The 25,006-nt window shown below is 43.6% G+C and overlaps 3 protein-coding genes across 3 annotated transcripts; all 3 read right to left on the bottom strand.

Moving 5' to 3' along the window:
- Positions 1–5,008: 5,008 nt before the first annotated feature.
- On the bottom strand, positions 5,009–5,404 carry LOC145793304 (uncharacterized). Its single transcript, XM_082876099.1, has one exon. It carries the CDS (start codon positions 5,402–5,404, stop codon positions 5,009–5,011), a length of 396 nt encoding a protein of 131 aa, XP_082732225.1.
- Positions 5,405–7,425: 2,021 nt separating this feature from the next.
- On the bottom strand, positions 7,426–8,496 carry LOC145793305 (uncharacterized). The gene is made up of 2 exons (XM_082876100.1): positions 8,065–8,496; positions 7,426–7,815 (listed from the first exon to the last, which is right to left on the bottom strand). Exons 1-2 carry the CDS (start codon positions 8,494–8,496, stop codon positions 7,426–7,428), a joined length of 822 nt encoding a protein of 273 aa, XP_082732226.1.
- A 204-nt stretch (positions 8,497–8,700) lies between these two features.
- On the bottom strand, positions 8,701–9,705 carry LOC145793306 (uncharacterized). Its single transcript, XM_082876101.1, has one exon. The coding sequence runs from the start codon at positions 9,703–9,705 to the stop codon at positions 8,701–8,703; it is 1,005 nt and encodes a 334-aa protein (XP_082732227.1).
- Positions 9,706–25,006: the final 15,301 nt, after the last annotated feature.

The raw sequence follows: 25,006 nt of genomic DNA on the forward strand, positions 1-25,006 counted from the left end.
TGAGGGTAAACATGTAATAAGTGTGGGTGAGTGTGTGTATGTCTTCCAATCCCCATTTCTTTCTTCCCTTTTATTTACCTGCTTATGATGGTAGATTAGGGCATTTTTGAAATTAGCATACCTTATCATATGCATGCGTGCATTCCTATATTTGTTGACATGCACCGGGCTTGGTACATCATACTAACCGCATTCGTATTTTCAAATTTCAAAATTGAATACATGAATCAGTTGGTTGCATATCGTATGCCATGTTTAGGTTAACCGAGCCTAACTAAAATTGCATCTTGTATGTGTTGCATTAGGCAAAATGACATGAACTAGGACATGCACATTTGCTAACTAGTTTATTGTTTTGGCACGGAGTACAATGTAAGTGGTTATGCTTTAGCATCCAACATGCGTGTGAATGTTGCCATAATAGTATGTTTGCCATGCGGCTAAGTGTTTACATGAGATAAATTGCCTGAATGCCTGTGGGTGGAGGTCAAATTGCTTAAATTGGGATAATGCGTTAAAACGATATTTGTTTTAAGCCCACCAGATAGTGGCAAAACCGTCTTTTCCAAAAACCCACTTGAGGGTTGCAAAATCTGTATTTTAGCCTACTTACGAGTAGCAAACCATTTTCAAAATAAGTGTGAAATGTTTTTATTCCAATTTGGGCGATTTGGTCTATACTTGTTTGCTGCGCGCATAACATAGTAATTCTAGGCTAACAATCGGTTTAAGAACACGTAAAGTTTTCAAAAACGGATATCACGGTTAGTAGAGGCCGGTCCTCGGACCGGGTGAAAGGGGGTGCTCATAGCTGACCTTCCCCGATCGTACCCAAGCTCCCGAGCCGAGACAACTCCGGTGATGACGGACTTGTGGCCTTCGGCACCGAGTCAGGGTTTCCTAAATTTCCCCATTTTAAAATATTTAGGTGGCGACTCTGTATCTGGCAAAGCAGTCCATGTTTGGCACTACTTTTTCAAAAATCAGTTTCTCAAAACGATTTGCCAGATTTGGACTCTTTGGTTCAGATGAAGAACCGTGACACAAATCGAGTCCGAACTGTGGTAACCCCAAATGAACGGAACGGGACTTAACCCTCCCGGGGCGTTCGGGGGACGTCCACACGGCGCAGCCGTTTGGGGTTCCTTTGCCCTTCTTTTGTACTCCAATGAAGGGCCTAAAACCCTTCACTTTTCACCTTCTCTTCCATACAAACCCTAAACCCTAGCTTCCAAATTCTCTGAGAACTTCCCCTCACTGCCGTTGCGTCTCACCTGCCTCCGCTTCCATTCTTTGTTTCTCGTGAAGTCACAACCAGGTTCGAGCGGCCCTGCTCTTGCAACTGGTATTTGGTAAGTCCTCTCACCCTTTCTCCAAACTCTCGCACTTGAGTTCCTCAACTTTTTCATTTTTTTATGCTTTGTATTCTCCATGTTTACACTCGGGGCCATTAGAGTTGCTTTCCCTTGCTTAGGTCTTGCACACCTTAGGGCAAACAAGAACAGTAGGGGTGGATGGGGCTTTCATGCCCTTCTTTTCTCCTGGGTTCGAACGAGTTCGTCCTATTTCTGGGATGAACAGTTTGAATCTGGGTAGAACTGAGCAAAACACTCGTTTAGATCCATAAATGACACATCGGCCGAGCAAAAACTGGTTTGTGGCTTCTCGTAGAGGCTGTAGCCGAGCCGAGCTACCAAATAAACCGGTTATAGAACTGAACCGGGCGAACTGAGCCTTGGGCCTTGATCGAGTTAGTTCGTCTAGTAGAACCGACCGAGCTATAACTTTGACCGAGCGAGCTTCGGAGAGTTAGAATTGAACTAGGAAATAGAGGCTGTAGCCTAGCCGAGGTAGGGGTCGAACCGGCCAAACACTAGTGACCCTTTCATTGAGCTAATTGCAATAAGAGCCGCGCAATTTTTGTCGTGCTAACCCTTGGGAATTATTTTTAATAATGCAGAACACACTAGGACCATCCAGGCCAGTCCGGAACCATCATTGGTGGAGCTCAAGGTCCGAGCAAATACACCATCATTTTTGACCGAGATAGTCCATAACCCAAATAAAACCGAGATAAATGGGGAAGTACCGGTTTATGGTTAGTTCGCCCGGTGCGATGGCGGAGTTTCGAAGGGAGTACAACATCCCGGATGACGTCGTTTTAGAGCTTGCCAAAAAGGGAGACACCCCTTGGGGAGACCTAGACCGGTGCCCCTTTGCGGTCGTGTCAATAGTAGAGGGAGGGCTCCGCTTCCCGGTCCAGCCTTTGATCTGTGAGTTTTTGAGGCAGACAAGGCTTTGCCCGACCCAAGTTTCAAATAACACTTACAAAATAATAAACGGGGTCGCCGAACTGAACCGGAGGCTCGGTCTCAATATCGGTCTGGCTGAAATTTTCCATCAGTATAGCCTTAGTAGAAATAAGAGCGGGTTTTGCTGGTACCTCAAAGTGAAGAAGGGCCGAGCAAAATTAATAGATGGTAACCCAGACAAGGAAACCAACGACAACGACTTCTTGTGGGTGTCCGGTCGCTATGAGGACACCGAGGCACCCATACCGCGATGGTATATTAGAAAAGATTTTGGCAGTGCCGGTGAGTCGTTCGGCTGACCGCGCTATTTTCTTTATGCATCAATTACTTTCCATGCCGATCTAACACTTGTCTTGTTTTTGCAGATAAGCACCTAGCAGCAGACTACTACCGGGCCAACCAAGAGGCCATCAGAGTCCTGCTGCGCCATCCTGTCGAGGAGAGGAAGGCTTCGAAATTGCTCGGCTTCGAACAGACCTACCACTACACCACGCCGCGTAAGAGCCGGGTTACCGATTTTCTGCGTGCGCCAACCCCAGAACCGGATCCAAACCTACCATCGATCAGGCTTATTCCACTCACCGCCGAGCAAGAAATGGCGAAAATCAAGGCCATCAACTCCATGATCACCGGGGAAGAAGACGAGTCCCAAAAACTAGAGGCAACTGGGGGGACATCCTCCACACCCGCCGTGCAGCAAGAAGGGGAAGTACTGGCGCTCGCCAGCGAGCAACCGGCTGGTCGGTCCAAGAAGCGGCCGAGGAAAGAGCAAATCGGGCCGCGTCTGGCCGTTGAAGACTCTACCGATGGCGTCTCCACCGAGCTCGGGGACCAGGTCGAGCAACCACAGACCGGCAAGTCCAAGGGCCCAGCCACCCCCCCGGTCTGGGCGCCCAAGTTCAAATACCAGGGCCGAGCAGTTTCTTCTGAGGACTCAGTCTACGCGGACAAGGACTACTCGCTTGGTTTCAATTTGACCAAGGGGTTAATCTTGCCCGCTGATATGAAAAAATACAATGAGCTTTTCGACCTCAAGGTCCTCCGCTCGGGGGCGAAATCCATAGTGCTGGTAAGTTCTCCATTTTTTACGTCAAATTGTTTGCTCGGTTTTTGCATGGTTTTTCGAATACTGATGATCTCTCACTTGTTTTCAGGCCGCGCAAAAGAACTATTTGGCCCATGACCGAATGATCAAAGTGCGGCAGAACCTGCGGGATGCCATAGCGGAGAATAAGGCACAAAAGACCGAGATATCGAAGCTTAAAGCTGCGCAGGAAGCAGTTGAGGCCGAGCGAGATATCTTGAGCCAAAAGGTTGACCGAGCTGAGGAAACTGCACGATGCGCACAAAGCCGAGAAGGATAAGGCCGTTGATGATGCAGAAGATCGGGGATACGCGTAGGGCGAGAAGACCTACGAACGGCAGGTCCAAGCGACCAAGGACATCTTTTTCCAGTGCGGCTGGAAAGCTGCCGTGGAGAAAGTTGGTCTTGGTCAGGATTCTGACGTGTTCATCAATCTGCCTGCTGCCTATATCCCGGTCTAGATGCAGGCGTACTCCAAGGCCACCCAAAACCGGCTCATCGCGGATGCAAGGAAAGAGGCCGAGGAAGAAGCCGCCGCCGCGAAACAAGCCGAGCAAAATCCTCCCGAAGCATCTCTAGATGCGGAGGAAGAGGCTGATCGGGATATTGCCGTGGTGGAAGGCACTGACGATGACGCCGAAGAAAACTTGCCCGAGCATAACGTGGAGGAGGCCGAGCGAACTGTGCAAGTCGCCGAATAAACGGTTGACGTAGAGTTGGATTGACCCTTTTTTTTTTTTTTGAATGTAACCGGGCTATGCCCCCCGTCTTGTACTTAAATTCCCTTTATCAATGAAAATTTTCGGCTTTTTGCTCGCTCATCTCCTATTTCTGTTCGGTTTGCACTTGCATGGATTCCTTGATTCAATTGTTGAAAATTCACAACTACTAAGTCGGCTGTGCCGTACAGTTTGCCGAGCTAAAATCAGCTCAAACGTTTTCTAGTAGTTTGGTTCCATGAGCTCTCAAATGGACTAACATTTTAACTCGTTCGAGCAAAATCTGCTCGGATTTCATTCATTTGTAAATTTCATGCAATTTCGACGTGACCGAGCAAAATCAGCTCTCCTTTTAAGTTGGGTAAGCCGTCAACATTTCTTTTAGGCCGAGCAAATTCAGCCGGCTTCTTATTGGTCGGACAAAACTCCGATATTCCGAATTCTGCCGAGCAAACTCCGCTCGTTTTCCATATTGGGCAAGACACCAATACGTCCACTGGGCCGAGCAAAATCAGCTCGGCCCTCACACTGGGCAAAACACCAATGTTTCAGTTGAGTTGGTCATGACGCCAACACTTCAACCGGGCGAGCAAAACCAGCTCGGCCCTAATGCGAATGGGGCCATAAGCCAACTACATCTTCGGACAATACACCAACTATTTGTGCGGTCTACATTAATTCCGGCGAGAGGAAATCAGTCCGGTCCCATTCAGGTCGGTCTCTTGCCCCTGGTATTCATAATTGCCTTGCATCCTTGCGAACCCATTGTACAAAGACGTAATTCCAAACAACAAGAGGGCTATTTTTTCATTACAAAAGTATTGATATCCTTTACATTAAGTGCCAAAAGGCTAAAGGTCTAAAAAAGCTAAACAACACAAGCAAATTACATCTTAAAAGTAAAAGACCTTAAGGTTGGTCGTATTCCATGGTCTGGGGACAGCCTTGCCATCTATATCTTCCAGATGGTACGCCCCTTTACCAGCAAGACCAATCACATTGTATGGTCCTTCCCAATTTGCACCGAGCTTTCCTTCGCCAGGGACCACTGTGTTGCCAAGCACCTTTCTTAATACCCAGTCCCCAATCTTGAACATCCTGGGGTGCACAACCTTGTTGTACTTTTTGGAGAGTTCTTGTTGATAAGCCGCTATGTGGATCAATGCTCGCTCCCTCCTTTCTTCAGCAAGGTCCAACTCCAATGCCACCGCTTCACTATTCAGATCTGGCTGGAAACTTTCAGAGCGGATGGTTGGTATGCCAATTTCCAACGGGATGATGGCCTCCATGTCGTAGGCCAAAGCAAAAGGTGTTTCCCCGGTTGACCGCCTTGGCGTAGTGCGGTATGCCCAGAGCACATTAGGGAGTTCTTCAGCCCACTTGCCCTTAGCCTTCTCAAGCCGCTTCTTCAGCCCGTCCAGGATGGTCTTGTTTGAGGCCTCTGCTTGACCTTTTGACTAAGGATAGGCCGGCGTCGAATTGTAGAACTCGATCTTCAACTCTTCACAAAATCCGCAAAACAGTTTACCATCAAATTGAGCGCCATTATCCGAGATGAGGGCCTTGGGTATACCGAAACGGGTGATCACGTTTTGCCATACAAACTTCTTCATGTCCTTTTCCTTTATGGTCGCTAGTGGCTCGGCCTCAACCCACTTGGTGAAATAGTCGGTGGCGGCGATGAAGAACTTACGGTTCCCTGGTGCAGTTGGGAGTGGCCCAACAATATCCAACCCCCAAAGCGCGAACGGCCAAGGACTTGTGAGAGGGAGCAAATCTCTAGCCGGCTGGTGGATCTGGTGGGCGAACTTCTGACACTTCTCGCACCTGCGAACATATTTTTGCGCATCTGCCTGCATGCGCGGCCGCCAATAACCGTGAGAAATTGCTCGGTAAGCCAAGGATCTGCCCCCAATATGGCTGCCACAAATGCCCTCATGTATCTCATAGAGGAAAGCCTCCACCTCGGTGGGGTGGACACATTTCAAATACGGGCTGGTGAAAGATTTCTTGTATAAGGCCCCGGACAGGGAGAGCCAAAACCGCTCTGACTTTGCCCGGAGCTTGTGTGCTGCCTTCTTTTCTTCTGGTAGAATTCTATCTTTCAGGAAGGCGATGATAGGATCCATCCAAGAAGGGCCCAAGTCAGTGCAGAGTACCTCGGCTGATTCTGGTTCCTCTATGCTTGGCCGGGGTAAAAATTCTATCATCAAGGGGTTAGGAAAAGCTGTCTGAGCAGAAGCAAGTCCGGCCAATTCATCAACCGCGCTGTTTTCCTTGCGGTCAATTTGTTCCAACCTTATTGCAGCGAACTTCTTGATCTCTGCGCGTACCAGCGCCTGATACTTGGCCATTCTTTCGTCCTTTGCCTCATACTCCCCTGAGACCTGATTGACCACCAACTTGGAATCACTAAATACCATAAGGGCTATGGCTTTCATTCTCAGCGCGCTTCTTAGTCCGGCAAGGAGAGCTTCATACTCAGCCTCGTTGTTAGATGCTGGAAAGCCGAGTGTAATTGCCTGCTCGATGATCAGCCCGTCCGGCGAGTTCAGCACGATGCCCAGCCCGGCCCCATGTCTGTTGGACGCCCATCAACGAAGAGCTTCCACATCTCGCCAATAAACAGCTTCCAGCAATTAGAGGGGTTCTGGGAACTTCTCATTTCCAAGTCTCTGATCGGTTCATCTTGGTCCCTTTCTTTGACTTGGTTGGGTTCATCATCTTCGGACTTTGTTAGTCCGGTCGTGCTTGTCTCTTTTCCTACTTGCGAACTAACACTCATTTCTGTTGCCAGAACCATAGGTTGTGCTAAATCCGTACCAACCAAATCAACTGGGCATACTAGATGCATCCCAGGGGCAAATTCCGCCACAAAGTCGGCAAGTGCTTGAGCCTTGATTGCGGTGCGCGGTCGGAACTTGATGTCATATTGTCTTAATTCCACGGCCCATTTCAAAATTCTCCTAGTGAAGTCTGCCTTTTCAAAAAGCACTTTAAGCGGGAACTCGGTTAACACAACTATTGTATGGGCATGAAAATAGTGTGCCAGCTTTCTTGACGCCATCATTAGGGCCAGCGCCAATTTTTCCAAGGGAAGATACCTCGTTTCGACTGGGAGAAGAGTCTTGCTTACATAGAAGATCTGTAGGTGCTGGATGCCTTCAGCACGCACCAATACCGCGCTGACTGCGTGTTGAGAGACAGCCAAGTAGAGGTACAACTCTTCGTCTGGATGAGGTGTGACCAAAATAGGGGCTGAGGAGAGATATGCTTTCAGGTCGGCTAGTGCGCGGTCGCACTCGTCATCTCAGAAGAATTTGGACTTCAGAGTTTTAAAGAAGGGCCTGCAACGATCAGAAGATCGGCTGATAAATCTATTCAACGCAGCTGCCATCCAGGCAAGATGTTGCACGTCCTTCGTGGAGTTGGGACGCTCCAGGTCTTTTATGGCCTTGATCTGTGATGGGTTAGCTTCAATCCCTCGGTTTGTGACCAGAAAACCCAGAAACTTCCCGGTGCCAACTCCGAAGGCGCATTTTGTGGCGTTCAAACGAAGCTTGTAGAGCTTAAGTATGACGAACATCTCTGCAAGGTCGACGAGGTGTTGAGACTTCTCCTTACTCTTCACCACCATATCGTCGATATAAGCCTCCATTGTTCGGCCCAAGAGAGGAGCGAACATTTTTGTTACCATCCGCTGAAAGGTCACCCCGACATTCTTTAGTCCGAACGGCATGACTTTGTAGCAATATAAGCCTCTGGGAGTTGTGAACGACGTGATCTCTCTGTTCGGTTTATACATGGCTATTTGGTGGTAGCTGCGATATGCGTCCAGGAAGCTAAACCTTTGATGGCCAGCGGTTAAGTCCACCAGCTGGTCAATTCGTGGGAGGGGAAAGCTATCCTTGGGGCAAGCTCGGTTGATAGTCTTGTAGTCAACGCAGACTCGCCACTTGCCGTTCTTCTTTGAAACAACCACCGTGTTGGATATCCACCGAGGGTATTGCACCTCCTCTATGGCCCCAGCTTCCAACAAATTCTTCACTTCTTCTGTGACCACTTCAGTATGGTGCAAGGCTGAGCGGCGCGTCCTTTGAATGACTGGCCGTGCATTAGGGAAGACATTCAACTGATGACAAATGAAGCTCGGGTCGATGCCAGGCATGTCGTAAGGCGTCCAGGCAAAGGCCTCCAAATTGGAGACCAAGAAGTTGACATAATCCATCCACTCGGCGCTAGACAAGGATGATCCCAAGAGGAAGAATTTAGTTGAATCGTTCTCGTCGATGCGCACTTCTACCAAATCTTCGACCGACTTTTCCTTGGCCTTTCTTCCTACGTCCTCAAGGACCTCTTTACCCTCGGACCCTTCAATCATTTAGACGAACCCTTTGGCTGCTCGGCTGCCATTTACCGCAACAAAGCATTGTTTCGCCATCACTTGGTCCCCCCAAACTTCCTCTATTTGTCCGCTTGGTGCCGGAAAGCGCATGACTTGGTGGAAGGTCGAAGCAACTGCTTGCATGGCGTGCAACCAACCCCTGCCTAAGATCAAGTTGTAAGTTGATGGAACTTTAAGCACCTAGAACTCTACTTGCTTTACGACCGATCCCGCTTTGACCGGCAAAATAATCTTTCCGAATGGCCATTCTGGCTGCGAGTTGAAGCCGACCAAAGGGGACGTTGCGGGGGCCAAGTCCTTGTCTTCCAACTTCTTTTGTTTAAACGCATCATAATACATGATTTCTACCGAACTCCCCTGGTCAATCAAGATTCTCTTGATGTCAAAGTCTTTGACGCGAAGAGTGACTACTAAAGCATCATTGTGCGGCATCTGAACTCTTTCCAAGTCCTTGGTTGAGAATGAAAGGATGTCCCTTTCTTCGGTCTTTCCCTTCTTCACAGTGGGTTGAACAGAGAGCACCTCCCTCATGTGCTCGGCCTTCTTGATCATCCCTCTCAGCTCGCAAACCCTGGCCGGTTCAACGATACCGTGGATGACGTTGATTACACTTTGCGGGGGCGCTTCTAGGGCGGCCAGGCCGTTTGGCTCGGCTTGGTCTGCTGGCGTGGCCTTGATGCCCCCATCTATGTATTGGTCAAGATGCCCCGCCGCCACCAACTCCTCTAAGTGTTGTTTGAGCGGCAAGCAGTCCTCTGTTCGGTGCCCCCGTTCTTCATGAAAAGTGCAGCGATATTTTGAATTGAAGCCCCTCTGCGCACTCCCCAACTTGGCCGGCCACTGGACGAAGGGTTCCCCTCGAATCTCGCTCAAAATGCGGTAGATGGGGATTTTAAATACTGTGGTGATGCCAGTCCGCGCCTTCAATTTTCTTTTGGCATCCTCAGCTGCATCACGGGGAGGGTCAGCCTGGTCGTTTCGGCGGCCCTTGTTTCTGTCATCACGGTTTGAACCACGGCGCTGGTCTTTTGACCGGTTGTTTGGGCAGTTATCCTCTTGCCTAACCGAGTGAACTTTTCCCGCAGCTCTTCTGTCTGCCGCGATCGAATTAGCCTTCTCGGTCGCGGAGGCGGTATCGTCCTCCACACGAATGTGCTCATTGATCCGCTGCATCAATGACTCCATGGTTGTGGGTTGATGCATCGTGAGTGAATCTCGCAGCCTATGTCCGACTGGGAGACCCTGTTTGTACTGAGTGATCGCCAGATTGGTAGGGCAGTCGAGGATCTCATTGTAAGTTTCCCAGTATTTCGCATTGTATGCCTTCAACGAACATCCAGACTCCATCTTGACGCCCAGGAGATGGTCGACCTCCTTCGGCGTTCGTGTGTTGGTTTTGAATCTGGTGACGAAGGCTTTCGCTAGTTGCTACCACCCCTCAATACTTCCCTCCGGGAGCCTTTCGAACCATTTCAAACCCAGCTCTCCCAAGCTTGCTGGGAATATGAGGCACATCAAGGTGTCATTCCGCCGGTGGCCAGCCATCACTTGCCGGTAATGGCTCACATGCATGTACGGATCCGTCTTGCCATCGTACAAAGTGAACTTTGGCTGGTGGAATCCAGCGGGGAGTGGTGTACTCTCAATCTCTAGAGACAGCGGCATGGCTGTAAGTCGCGCCAGCTCTTTGTCCACCAGCGCAGGGGCCATCACTTCGGGGGCTGGCAGCGCCACTTCCTCGCTACAACGAACTGGAGCACTCAACCTCTGTAATGCCGGCACTCTCTGAGCCTCCCGACGGCGCGCCCTCTCCTCCAATACATCCTTCAAGTCCCTGGAACGTGTGGAGAAAGAGGATCCCGACGTCGACGTCGGGCGTGAGGGGCGGTAGGTGCTGTCACAAGAGAGAGTCTTGCCCTTTCTTTGGTCAGAATCTCCAACCCCATAGTTCCTGGTGATAGAGATAGAGTGAGTCCTCCCCCGGCGGCGACTGCTACTACAAGGGGACGGGGTGCGCTCACTGAGGTTACCCTCTCCAGCAACACCCTTCCCTTTAATCTAGCGTTTCAGCAGCTCCATCTCCGCCGCCATCTTGCGAATGAGGGCATCTTGGTCCTTGAGTTTGTGCTCCAGGCACTGCGCATGGGAGTTCCCTCGGCGTCGGCGGCTCTCCGGACTCTACGAGCGATCAGTACTCCTCCCGCGTTTGTCTCGCGCATCTCGCGAAGGAGTCTCTAGGCCCGCCATGGTTGGAATATTCGGAGGACCTTCTCTCAAGCGGACGTACTCAGGTGTGACGCCATCAACGACGGACAGTGGGGCTTCGCCGTTGTTGGCCATGGAAATGGTTGAAGAAGCTAAAAGAACAAGGGTTGAGTATCAAAGACTTCCCACAGACGGCGCCAATTGTACGGGGGCGAAATATTCTTTGCTTTCCGTACTCCTTGTACTCAAAGCTTCTCTTGACGGCGTCTACCTGGCAACACAGAAAATGTGAGCTGCCCGGCGGTGGTGTGCCGGATAGACCCTCCGACGATCAAGTCAGTCCACTTGAGGAAGAAGAAGACAGATAGAGAGAGTATTTTCTTTCTTTGGGGGAGAAGTTGCATACCTCTAACGTTCGTCCTCCTCCCTATTTCAAGGCTGGCCATGCAACCTCAAGATTATGCGCGCACTACCTCTGCTGTCCTTCCCAAGACAGCTGGCAGTGCTCGCCTCTCACCGCCTTACGCGTGTAAAGGCTTAGTCCTCCCACCAGTACATGCAGAACTGTCTAACGGTATTGTGGCATGCGTGGAGCAGATGTCCTCTCCCTCGTGCCATTGGCCCAGGTGGCACACCTGATCGCAGTACCATGACCGGCCTATCTCCCGCGAAGAACTATCACTACAGGCACTCAACCGCGCTATGCTCCACTGGACTGGCCCTTGTCAAAGGGGCAGAGGGGTGATGCTCATGGGCCGGGTTGGTATTGACCGGTTTATCGTGGCATATCGGTTGCGAGGCATGCCGGCTTCCGTCCGCTCTACCTTCATCCGAGGTTGTCTGGAATCTACCCATCTCGGCTAACCGGTCAGAGACGTGCCATCACTCACTTATCCATAGTTTAGCCCGAGCTACCCGTAGCCCAGTCTCGCCACTTGGCTATGTGCACTGCCGAATGTCTGCTAGTCGCAGCTCGGCCAGGCTCAGTTCACGCCGGTCAGCCGATCTTTTAGACCGAGCAAAATAGATCCGTCCTATCTTAGCTCGGCCGTTCTAACAGCGCAAATCTCCTCTCTCAGTAGCATCATGGTAAATAGTAATTCTATTAAATTAGAGTATTTTGTCCATGACCTTTGTTTGTAATTTAAACCAGATTAGATTTTGCATTAGTAAGGTGAAGATGGGGGTGAAACCTTGCAGGCTGCTCTGCTTTTGTTATGTTTCTGGTGCTTTAGGTGTGATACTGATTAGGGACTCATTTGTAATTCTGTTGCTAGGGTGAACTTGGTGTGGTTTATAGTTAGTTATCGTTGGGGCCATTTGTTTTGTTTTGTATTATATGATAATTTGTCATGATCATACACTAGCACTATGGTTAATTGGGTTTGTAGGTGAACAATCAATAATATTTTCTTTATTTATTTATTTATTTTTTAGTGATATTCTATGTATTTGTTGTTTTCTCTAAATTAGAAATTATGTGACCTCATTATTCATATCTCTTGCAGGCAACCTTGATTTCACAATTATTGCCATGTAGGAAATGTTAGCCATATGCCTTCACTTCACAGAAGTTTGGAAGTTCATTGAGAGTGCATCAAGGGCCTAAGTAGATTTTTATGACTTCATATCCAATATGATTTTCAGGTTTCCAAAGATAAGAGAACATCACACTTAAAGAATTTTGAGTTCTTAAGTTTTCACATTTTCTTTCTCTCTTTTTTAATGAGATTTTTATTGTGTAATCACAGTAAAAGACCAATTTTTTCCTTAACTTTCTGTAATATGTTATATTACATTTTTTCTAACATTCTACTTTCATTTATGAAATATATGAGATTATTAGATATTCATATGTGATCAATGTTTTGATTCAGAAAATAGTTAATAATAGGTGTATTATACATTCTTTGTTATAAATATAATATAAAATAATAACAAATATAAAACCATAGGAGGAGAAACACACTGATCACACACTAATGTATTCAACACTTGCTTTGCTCAACAAAGGAGCATACCAATACATAGATCCAATAACCGACGTGGTACATCTGGCACAAACTTATCTAGAGCTCTCCAATCTTCTACTAGTTTATTATTCTAATATTTGCAACATGTTCATATCTCAAGTCTTCTCCATCCTTCTTCCATGTTCCATTTGTCTCCACATAAGATGTATAATCTTATCTTCTTGACTATAATGAAGTAATATTTTATTGTGGTCATACAACACTCCCCCTTTAATTTGCCTTTTTAAAACCTTGTCTAGGAAAATCCAGTGGGAAAAAACCTTTGGCAAAAGAAAAGAGAATACAATATTCTTATATGTGATTTTGTTAGATTATCTCATTAAAACCTTGCTAAGGAAAACCTAGTGGGAAAAAAACTTTAGACAAACGAAAAAGAGTACAATCTATAAATCTAATTACATAGATGACTCCCCTCTCAATACTGCATAATAGATCTTTATGTCGATACATCCCAATTTTATGCACCAGTTTCTTGAATGTTGCAATCTGTAGAGTTTTAGTAAACAGATCTGCCAAATTGTTACTTGAACGTATTTGTTGAACATCAATATCATCGTTCTTTTGAAGCTTGTGTGTATACAAGAATTTTGGTAAAGTGTATTTGGTCCAGTCACCTTTGATATAACCTCTTTTGATTTGTGTGATGCATGCAACATTATCTTTATATAATATGGGTAGGGCTGGAGGGGTATAAAGAGAGACGTAGTGGTGTTTGTCTCTAAATGCTTAACTTGTAAACAAATAAAGGCTGAACATCAGAGACCAGAGGGATTGTTATAACCATTACCCGTAGCCGAGTGGAAATGGGAACACATTACCATGGATTCTGTCGTAGGACTTCTGAGGACCCAATGAAACAATGATGCTATTTGGATTATAGTGGACCATTTGACTAAATTGGTACATTACATTCCAATGAGAGTTAGTGACACCGTGGAGGAGTTGAGTGAGCTTTACGTTCAACATATTGTTAGACTTCATGGGGTTCTAGTCACCATTATGTCAGATAGCTATCCTTGGTACATGACACTACTTTGGCAGAATCTTCAGTCAACTTTTGGGTCTCAGTTGACCATTAGTATAGCCTTTTACCCTTAGACCAATGGTGAATTTGAGCGGACCATTCATACTTTAGAGGACATGCTTATGGCATGTGCACTTGACTTTTGAGGTTCATGGAAGATGTACTTACCTTCAGTGGAGTTTACCTTAGGTATGATGGGGAATATCACAAATTGAGCACCCCCACTCACCCGATCAAAGAATGACCTCTGCTAGTTTATGATTTGAGAATTATTAACATGATATGATCATACAGCCCATGTATTATTGCTATCTTTACTACATGGAGCAGACAAATATAGACCAAATAACCTACTTTGGAATATTCTAATCTCTTGCTATTTCGAAAAGAGTTTGAAAAGTAGAAATCTCATGAAAAATCAAGAATCCACCATGCGACGAGATTAGAATTATTCCAACTTAGGCAATGAGCATCATAGAGATATAGAAATTAAGTACATAGCCTCATGGTAACATGTTAGTTATAATAAGAAACAATGACAAGTAGGATGCAAAGATGAAAAAAGTACTCCTCTGCACCATGCCAGGGTTAGAAAATAATACATGATCCTAGATGCTAAACTAAATGATATGTAGAGAGAGATTTAGACATGCTCATCAGGTACTCCAGCCAAGCAAAAATAGAAAATAATCTAAGTGGGAAATGCATGATCCTAGATGCAACATCTAATGCAAAAATCTGCACATAATGAGTCCTAGGGCTTTGGACATTATCAAGATGACATGGGTATCAATAAAATACATGCCATATAACTAATTTGAATATAATGGTCCAAGCCCAAATGCATGCTCCTACACTAACCATGCGATCATGATAATGATGAAAACAAGTCCAAATTAACAAACAGTAAAAGAGTAGTGAGTGAGGGTAAGGAGAAGAGAAACCCATTCCAACGCACATGACAATATAATGAACAAGAGCTAAGAGAGTAATAAAACAAGATAAAGAAAACTCTAACGAGGATAAGGACGTTCTCCTCCTTTTACATAGATATGAGTATAAACTACCCAACTCCATAAGAGATAGCGGTGAGGGGGGAGATCCAACTCATTCTCGTAAAGGAAGCTATATCCAGGCTTATATATCATCAAAAATAGCAAAAATTGTAGAAAGGGGAAAAACTCTAATGAGAGGAGGGTGATTCTCATCCTCATACTCATGAAAAGGAACGTAAACTGCTCGAATCCATGTAAAATATGTTCGAGAAGAGAGAAACTACCCCTTCTCATAAAGAAAACCATGCTTGGTTTTCAAACCCATAAAATAAAAAAGAAAGCAATTCGAACTTGGCCAAAGCCGCTATACATTACCAAGGATAGCAGAGATAAGGCCCAACTAAGCTAAGCTAGCAGCAAATCAATTAACAAACCTACAAATCTCTAAAGATATAATCAAGAAAGAGAGTAGAGAAAGATTTTGAAGAAAAATACGAAATAGAAGTAGGGATGACCTCTAGAATAGCAGAGATAGGGCCCAAACTGATCACAAGCTCTAACCCAAGTTGTCACGCCCCACTTTTTATCCCCGATTAACATCACCAAAGCCATCATTATAGTTCATTTTCATTGATACAATATGGAACAAAATCCACTGACATCCACAAATACATAAAAGTTCCCTCAATCGTACATACATATTAAAATGCAACATTAATTACAATTAAATAAATTGCCTGTAGGCTTACACTTTTACATAAAAGAGAAAGGGTTCAATCCTTTTACAACGACAACGTTTCGCCAATCAAATAAAAGGCCCCGTGGCCAACAGATAAGAAGATCCCCAATCTTCAGCCACTTCTCAATGTACACCTAAAAAAGGATTAGTAACATGAAATGAACATAAAGTTCAGTAGGGATCCTAGTATGACCCCAAATAATAACAACATACAAATAGCTATTATCATAAATGCTTTATTTTATACTATATACAAAATGTGACAGTTTATAATCAAGGTATAATTACATTGACACTTTTCGCAAAATTATCCAATTTACTCAACAACATAAAACGTTCACTTTTCCTTCTCTTATCCCATTTCATAACTAACACACAATAACAACTGGTTTTTGAAAACATGTTCACAAAACCCGATTATCTCCTATTCCTTACATCCCCAACTCATCACATACATCCATTACTAATATGTGTACCCCATTCCTTAAATTTAAGCCCAAGGGTAAAGAAACATTTTCAACAACTTGTTCGATACACCATTGTACGCACATATACATTTAATCAAGAAAAGAAAATAGCTTATGTGCAATGACTACTACACAAAATCATATAAGACAACTTGACCTCATTTAACCATAATCATTACCACACATGATATACACGGATACACTGAGACAAAATGAGAAATGAAACAATGCTCTACTTGCCTTAAGCATAGTAAACCAAGGATACACCTTTTCCATAACGAATGCCAATTTACCAGACACAAATTGGAAGGTAGTGGTACCTCTGCCAATTTACCAGACACCAGTTAGAAGGTAATGGTACCTTTGCTAATTTCTCCAGGTGCTAGTAGGAAGGTAATGGTACATTTCATTCTAAGTGCGGCAAAACATACTCTATTCAACACAATAATGTAATCCTCCACCGATGACTAAAGACAAAATTCTAAATACATGCATTTAATACGCTTAAATACAATAATCCGATTCTCTTGAAGCCTTAAGCCCAATAACCACAATAACATATAAAATGCTCAAACTTTCGTTTATTCTCATTTTACAAAGAAGTTTTTGATCTCATTTCTTTCCAAAAATTAAATTCGTTGTTTGCTAATTCACAATATTCTAATTATAATCCAAAAATCCATTTTATTCCTTTAACAAATCCCAATCCATAGATAACAAAACCACAACCTGACTCAACTCAACTCAACTTAACTCAACCCAGCTTAACTTATGTTGATCAAACAACCCCAACATCTTGGTTAACTTTTTTTTGTTAGCAATTAATAGATTAATACAATCCATATGGCACACAACATTATTATTACTCAACTCTACCCCTTTCCAATCCATTAAGCCTTTAATAATAAAATTTAGGGTTTTTCTCCATTTCCAACCTAAACAAGATGAACTAACTTTCAATACATCAAATCCCCCCTCAATATATATATATACAATTTCATTTTCCAAAGCTCAACCCAAAAACCTCCTTTCATGATTTTGAAATCACATAATTACATCAAGATTTTATGCAATAAAAATATACCACATGTCTATCTATAAAAAAGTATTGAAAATGAGTAAAGAAACTCCTACCTCTAGCAAGAAGAGGAGAAAGCCTGAAATTCCAATTTCGACGAAAACATGATCTGCTCAGATTAAAATGAAGTTCTTGTGATCCTCTATGATTTGGTATATGAAAGTCGGGTGAGATTTTAAGTAAAAAGAGATGAAATCCAAGCTTGAGAGCTTAGGATTTTTGGAAATGGATGAGAGAGAGAGAGAGAGAAATGAGATAGATTTGACCAAAAGTGACTTTTTAAAGTGCTGATCCCGGACAGACCGCTCGAGTGATGAAATAAGCACTCAAGTGTCAGAGACACTAGACTGCTCGAGCGACAAAAGCTTCGCTCAAGCGTAGAACTCATACTCCTAGAAGTTCAGATTGCAGACAAAAGTAGTGAATGACACGAAAGACCGCTCGAGTGAACAAACCATCGCTCGAGCGATGAAGAAAATTTTTTACGATGCTACAATCTCTCCACCTTAGGAAATTTTGTTCCCGAAATTCAAGATAAGGCCGAAACGAAAGGCAACTCAACACAACCGAAAACATAACTACCAACTCACACTGGATCCATACTTGGGATAAATTCTAGGATCTCGGTTTAATACCTCGGGACACCAAAACACCCGAACAATAAAACTGAAAGAAGAGATCATGTATGCCTCTTTAACCCACCAAAACCTGTTGGGAACTATGAGGCGTGAACAACAACAACAACCACTTGCACCCCAAAGACGTTACCCATGCCTCAACCACCAATAACACGCACAACACTACCGAGTGCTCAACACTTGAACATGAAGAAAAACCCTCACAATAGAACTCTCAGAAAACTCCTACAGAATAATAGGACCTACAACAAAACACGACCAAAGGTAACACCTCGGCATAAAAAGTTTCAACAACTCCAAAACACTCCTCAAAACCAAACACCCAAACCCTTAATTAGCAATTTAAGCTAAATCACTACACAACCCAACCATGCAAGGTACAAGAATTAACGACACAACCTTGTTAAAAGAAAATTTCATCTTTTTCTCAATTCTTTGAAAATCATTTTCTTGTATGAAAACATTTCTCAAATGTGCTCAAACTTGCACTGTCCACAACTAGAATACATTTTTTACTTTTCAAGCAAAAGTTAAAAGTTTTGTAAACATTTTTTGAAAACTAAATTGTTAATCAGGACATATAATCATCTACAATAAAGTTGCACATAACTATTTAGTGAAATCCTTCATTTCAATTTAGATTAAATTCACAACATTTAGGCTTAACAAAGCCATCCGAGGCTATAAACCAAGAAAAATTCATTTTCCAATTTATGCTCAACATAACAACTAGTGAACCTCTGTTGTCACCCAACAAAATTTTAGTATTTGTGCCCTCAAAAATCAATTTGTTGACTTTATTAACTGATTAAATAAATTGCTTAGCATTTTATTTTGCAATTTTGTATATTATTATTGGTAATGTTATATTTAATGCTACATATGATGTGAATATAAGGTCCTTTGGGTAACATTGAAGAAAAACATGCTAATGATTAATGAACCAAAAGTTGGGAGTTATGATTTTTCGGTGCCTTGTAGACCCAATTAATGTTCTAGGCTATGGATGTTGATTAGGCGTCACACTACTTTGTCCTACACCTATTTTGCTACTATATGATAGAATGATTAACTCCATCATTGAGGTAGTGACCTTAGGCAAATAGGTGGGTGCTATGCAATAAGTACATGCACTAAATAAGATCGGTTTAGAGAATATCTATGGAATGATCACTGTCAGTTTAAAAGGTAGTTCTATTACAATGCATTTATTTTCCTTTGACCTGAGAGGCTTGTATAAATTAATTAACTATTCATTTAACTTTGATATTGTCAATCGGTGATGCCAAACAAAAGGCTATACACGGACATGTTGGGTTATGTGAGTGGTAATTGATTTATATAGGTACTTAACATGGAATCCACCATTCTCAAAGTGAGAAAGTATATTCAAGTAGTTTTTCCTATTAACGTTGGACCGAAAGAAAATTGGCTGGTAGCTTTTTCATAAAGATATTTTATTTGTACATGTATAATTATAAAAGTATATTTTTGAAAAATGTTTTGGGGGTCCAATTAGAAGTAGGAAAAATTTAGAATTCACGTACATGAGTTAGGGTTTTTGATAGTGATAAATTTGTCCATACCTAATAGCTCATGTGGAATATAGTTTGGTGGAAGGAAGTTTGTGACCAATTGTAAGAAAGAGCCTGTGGACGCGCCCTCGGGCTTTATGCCACCACAGTTCGGACTCCCTTTTTGTGTCACAGTTCTTAATCTGAACCAAAGAGTCCAAATCTGGCAAATCGTTTTGAGAAAACAGATTTTTAGAAAAGAAGTGCCAAACATGGACTGCTTTCCCAGATACAGAGTCGCCACCTAAATATTTTTTAATGGGAGAATTTAGGAAACCCTGACTCATTTGCCTAAGGCCATGTGTCCGTCATTACCAAAGTTGCCTCGGCTCGGGAACTTGGGTACGATTGGAGAAGGTCAACTACGAGCACCCTCTCTCGCCCGATCTAAAGATCGGCCTCTACTAAACATGATATCCAATTTTGAAAACGTTATGTGTTCTTATTCTGGTTTAATTAGCTAGAGTTACTATGCGATGCGCACAGCAAAACAAGTATAGACTAGATCGCCTAATTTGGAACAAGGCATCGCATATCCGTTTGTTTGAAAAATATTTTAAAATTTGCTACTCGCGAGTAGGCTAAAACAAGGATTTTGATGAGTTGTTCCAACTCAAGCAATCCAACCTTCACCCACAGGCATTCAGGCAGTTCATATCACATAAGCATCTAGCCACATGGTAAGCATGCTGTCATGTTAACATTCACACTCGTGCGAGATGCTAAAGCACAAAATACTTACAGTGTACTCCAAGCTAAAACAAAGAACTCGTTAGCAATCAATGTGTGATCCAAGTCCATGTTAAGTGCCTAATGCAACGCATACAGAATGAAATTAGGATAGGGTCGGCTAATCCTAGGATGGCATGTGAAATGCAACCATTTGATGCACATATTCAAGTTAGATTTGAAATACTATGCAGTTGGTATGATGCGCCGAGCCCGATGCATGCAATACTGATGAATGATGCATGCATGCATAGCTTAAGGATGCTAAATTAAATATGTCCTAGTACTAACCATCAAAGCAGGTAAGTAAAAGAGAGAAAGAAATGGGGGTTGGAAGACATGCACACACGCACCCATGCTTATTACAAATTCGCCCTCGCTCGGAGGGACCAAAAGAATAATACAGATTTAACTAAACTACAAGCTAATTAAATATTACAGACCAATTAAACTAGTTAAGAAAATTAACTAATCTAATAAAATAGTAAACAGCCTCGGGAAGAGGGCCCAATGCAATGCGTGCTCGGCTCCGCTCGAAAGTCCACTGCCATGCACAAGTTGCCTCTGTTCACACTGTTTTCCTTCTCTGATCATTGAAAAATTCCCAAGGTGCACTCTATGAACCCTGTGAGATACTACCGGCCAAGGGAAATGGTCACCGGCCAAAGGAAATGATCACCGGCCACTGGTTAAGCTATCGGCCACCAATTGTTGGTCGGTCGGCACTAAAGATGGCCGGTTGGCCAAATCTTCCTGCAGAATTCTGTTTTGACAGCAGCAGAGGGCAAAACAAGGCATGGTAATGCATTCCAAGAAAATGTGTGCACCAACACATCCCTTATCATGTTTATGACTCAAAGGGACATGGTTCTCGATTTTCGAACCACCAATCGCGCATTTCGATGCGTGATGGCCCAAGAAACCAAGTTATGCACTTTGATTTCAAATGAAATGCACATAAACAAGCAAGGAGCTCAACCTCTATCATACTCAATTCAAGAGGCAAGGCATGCATGTCAAATACAACCTAAGCATGCACTCTAAACATGCAACATGAGCATGCAAATGAACATGCAAGGATGCAACTAACAAGCATGCAAAGTGTAATGTCAACATGCACACATGCAAGGCATATAACATGTTAGACAACTTAGCAAGAAATGCATGCCAAACGCAACCCTATTCAAGCATGCAACAACATGTCATGAACCAAGTATCTAAACATGCAATCATGCATGCAAACATGGTTCGACACTTAAGCACAAAGAGGCAACTTTTAAGCACACTTAAAAGGAGATAAACATGGGCATATAGAAAGCATGGTAGGCTTTGAAATTGCATGAAATAGAGGTGCCAAACCAACTAATTAAAGCAAGCAAAGCATGCAAGCAAAGCCAAAACTCAAGGCAAGCCAAAGATGTATTGAACTACACTTAGCAAAATCAAACAGGACATGATTTGAACAACCAAAATCAGAGTCTTAGCATGTTAAAACAAAGCCAAAAACACATCTAGATGGCATCTAAATGGTCTAAACATGCAAGCATACAAAAGCGGCCAAACATGGAGCATAAGATGACAACCTTATAAAGCATTAAAGGGACATCAAATGCAAGCATACAAGCATGCCATGAGGACTGAAATGATGCTATAAGTGGTTCTAAGCCACTGAAATGATGCAAGGATAGCATGCTAGAGGGTCCGATACTTAAGGCCTACAAGAGGGATTACATGGTAGCTATACAAAGAAAATCATGGATGACCCAAAAAACCAAAAATAGTGCTCAAGCACACTAAAACATGCATAAAAGATTCACAAAGCTAAGCCAAAACAAGTAAGCATAGTGGTCTAAATGCTAGATACATGTTAAGGCAATTTCATGGCATTGCAAGACAAGTATGCAAAGCACGCATGGTGTGTCTAAACCAAGTAAAAATAGTGCTATATCATGGAAAAATAAGCACAAATAACACTTAAGACATGGCCAACATGAACTTAAAAAGGATGCTCACACATGAGGAAAAAATGGCCCTTTTCAAGGACAACAAAGAGAGGTGGTGGCCCTCTCCTTCTTAGGACCTCAAGGCACCATCCTCACCACTGAAATCCCTTAAGATTTCAGTGGTGAGGAGGCCCAAACAAGGTGGTCTCGGAGCTCACCCAAAATAGCACAAAATGGGGCCAAACAAGCCCTAAGAGGGGTCAAACGACCTCAAACAACAAAACACTCTTAAACAACTATTTAGAGCAGGCAAAAACAAGAATTTTATGTGTTATACATAGAGTCTAAAAACAGATGCAAGATAGGAAAAAAGACTATGCAAATATGGGGTAAAAAGGGCAAGAATCTTACCCTTGTTGACCTTCTTCAAGAATGATGCTCCAGCAGCTTCTTCAAGCTCAAAACCACCCAAAAAACACCAAGAACAGCCTTCTGGTCCATCAGCAACCAAGGGAAGGTGTAGGACTAGGTGTTTGTGTGCAATAGTAAGACTAAACACACACACAAGGCAAAAGAGAGAGAGAAATAGAGATAGAATAGATACACTATACTAACCCTAGAACCAGAGCTCCCCTAGGATTTTTTGTCTAACCCTAATGAAGGGAGAAGAGGCTCCCTCTTCTAGAGCTCACTCTTGCAAAGCTTCTTAAGTAAGCTAGTCAAGAAGGAGATCCCTCCATACACGTGTATGAAGGGGAGCAAAGTGTATGCCAGCTAGCACAGCTGGCATAAAAATATCTGCAAAAGCAGATGAACAGTGGTCGGCCAGCCAAAAATGCAATTTGACCAAAATAGATGGCCGGTCGACCATCTAGAGTGCTGGTCGGCCAAACATTTGGCCGATGGCAACAAAACACAGTCGGTGGCCTCAAGCCATGGCCGGTGGAGTGTGGGGATGGCCAACAAGCCATTCCCTGCCCTCCAAAGCAAAAACACAAGTGTTTGGTGCAAACCCAAACAAAAAACAGTCGAGTCGAGAGATCCTGAGGCAAGGCGCGTAGCCGAGACCTCCGGGAACTCAAGACGAACACAAATAAGGATGATCATCGAGTGTTCAAACGGTGACGTCCAAATCTTGAGGACGGTCAAAAATGGGGTGTCTATAGTTGCCCCTCTTTGACAGAACTCGAAAGTCATAAGAATGACGGGAGTGAGTGTCAAAGCCCAGAGACGACCCATTTTTGACAAGGCCGAGGACTTGGACAAACATGCAAGACAATAAAGATATGCGCCCGAAGGCAGGGGCGAAATGCAACTGAAAATGCAAGAAGCCGAGCATAACTTATGATCATACAAAGAAAGCTGTAACGAAGCACATAACATGTGACAGTTTTAAGCTGGCAAACACAAATCCAACTACACTACAATGCAGAAAGGATGTAAGAGAATTATGCAATTCTCGATACGTCTCACTCGGAGAATACAATACTTGCGCGGTTCGTCTGGTCACACCAGCTTCAAATGAACCGTACATACAATATCGTGCCTGAAAGAGAAAGAAAACTCAACAGGTACAATATTGTTAGCAACATGCATAACATGCAAAATGAATGCAAAATGATATGTGATATATACAAAACTACGTATAATAATGCAAATGAAAATGCAATGCAATTGAATCATGATCAAATCATGAGCGGTTCAAAATCACACAAATGTCAAAAGGATGATGGAGATGCAAAGTCCGTCTACCATAGAAAAGGTGCCGCAACCCTCAAACCAACATACTAGCATGGAATAGGCGCATACACATGCAGAACTATGAGTGATGTAGACGGACACAAGAACAGGTAATTGGGTGGAATGACATAAGTGGGGAAATGTCTCGCTGAGGAAAGATCATGACCTTAATGCTGGATGCAAAAATTACACTACAATGTAATATATACAACGGATATGGCATGCAGCCGAACCAAATCTTGCCTAGGAAAAGCATGTACACATACAAACCATGTCTAACACAGATACGGTGCCGCAACCCTCAAACCAACATACCAGCGTGGAATAGACGCGTACACATGTAGAACTGTGCTTCAACGCGAAAAGTATGGACACATACTAGACCAAGCTCAACATGGAAAGGCGCAAGCCATTGATGGGGGTGATGCAGTGGATGCATGCAAGCTACAATGCAATATATACATTATGCACTGGATGGAATGGATGTACAATGCATTATATACAATGAATGCTATGTACAATGCGATCTGCCGGGGAGAATGCAATGGATGCAAATATAGTATTCACAGCGGATAAGGCACGCGACCAAACCTTGTTTTGCCTAGAAAAGGCATGCACACATACAAACCAACGTTTAACACAGAAACGGTGCCGCAACCCTCAAACCAACATACTAGCGTGGAATAGGCGCGTACACAAAAGTCTCAGATTTGTGTTTCAACGCGAAAAGTACGGGCACATACCAAACCTAGCTCAACCTGGAAAGGCGCAAGCCGTAGGCGGGTGTGATGCAATGAATGCATGCAGGCTACAATGCAATATTTACAATATGCACTGGATGGAATATATACAGTGGATGCATGACATATGCAGTTTATACAGTGTAATGCATGACATATGCATTATATACAATGATGCATGACACATGCAATATTTACAATGGAATGCATGACACATGCATGATAATGCATGCTATTTACAGTGCATGACATATGCAAATATTTTTTTGTTGTTTGTTGTTTGTTTTTGTTTGTTGAAATGCAAATGATGCATGTTGTCTGGAATGCATGACAACGCAAGTTGCTTGAAATGCATGGCAATGCATGTGAGGAAGATACATAGCAACGCATGTAAGGTGTGTATAGCAACGCGTGACGAGGATCATGCATGACAATGCAGACGCCAAAGGTTTCGCACCTTCGAAGGATTTAAGGTCTCCTAGACCGAGCGTATTTAAGGTCTCGTGCGTGTTGTATGACGATGCAAGCATAATGACGTACGACCCAGTGTGCGTTCACATCAAAGCGTTGTAAAGCAACGC

Source organism: Camellia sinensis, chromosome 6 (genome assembly GCF_055761805.1).
Source record: "Camellia sinensis isolate YWXY chromosome 6, ASM5576180v1, whole genome shotgun sequence".
Taxonomy (NCBI): domain Eukaryota; kingdom Viridiplantae; phylum Streptophyta; class Magnoliopsida; order Ericales; family Theaceae; genus Camellia; species Camellia sinensis.

What these genes read in the sequence shown, in the direction of transcription:
- LOC145793304 (XM_082876099.1), bottom strand. Translation starts at nt 5,404, where the DNA reads ATGGAGGCCATCATCCCGTTGGAAATTGGCATACCAACCATCCGCTCT.
- LOC145793305 (XM_082876100.1), bottom strand. Translation starts at nt 8,496, where the DNA reads ATGATTGAAGGGTCCGAGGGTAAAGAGGTCCTTGAGGACGTAGGAAGA. An exon ending in AGAAGAACGGCAAGTGGCGA is followed by an intron (nt 7,816 to 8,064) that starts GTCTGCGTTGAC and finishes GTGACCTTTCAG; the next exon opens with CGGATGGTAACAAAAATGTT.
- LOC145793306 (XM_082876101.1), bottom strand. Translation starts at nt 9,705, where the DNA reads ATGGAGTCATTGATGCAGCGGATCAATGAGCACATTCGTGTGGAGGAC.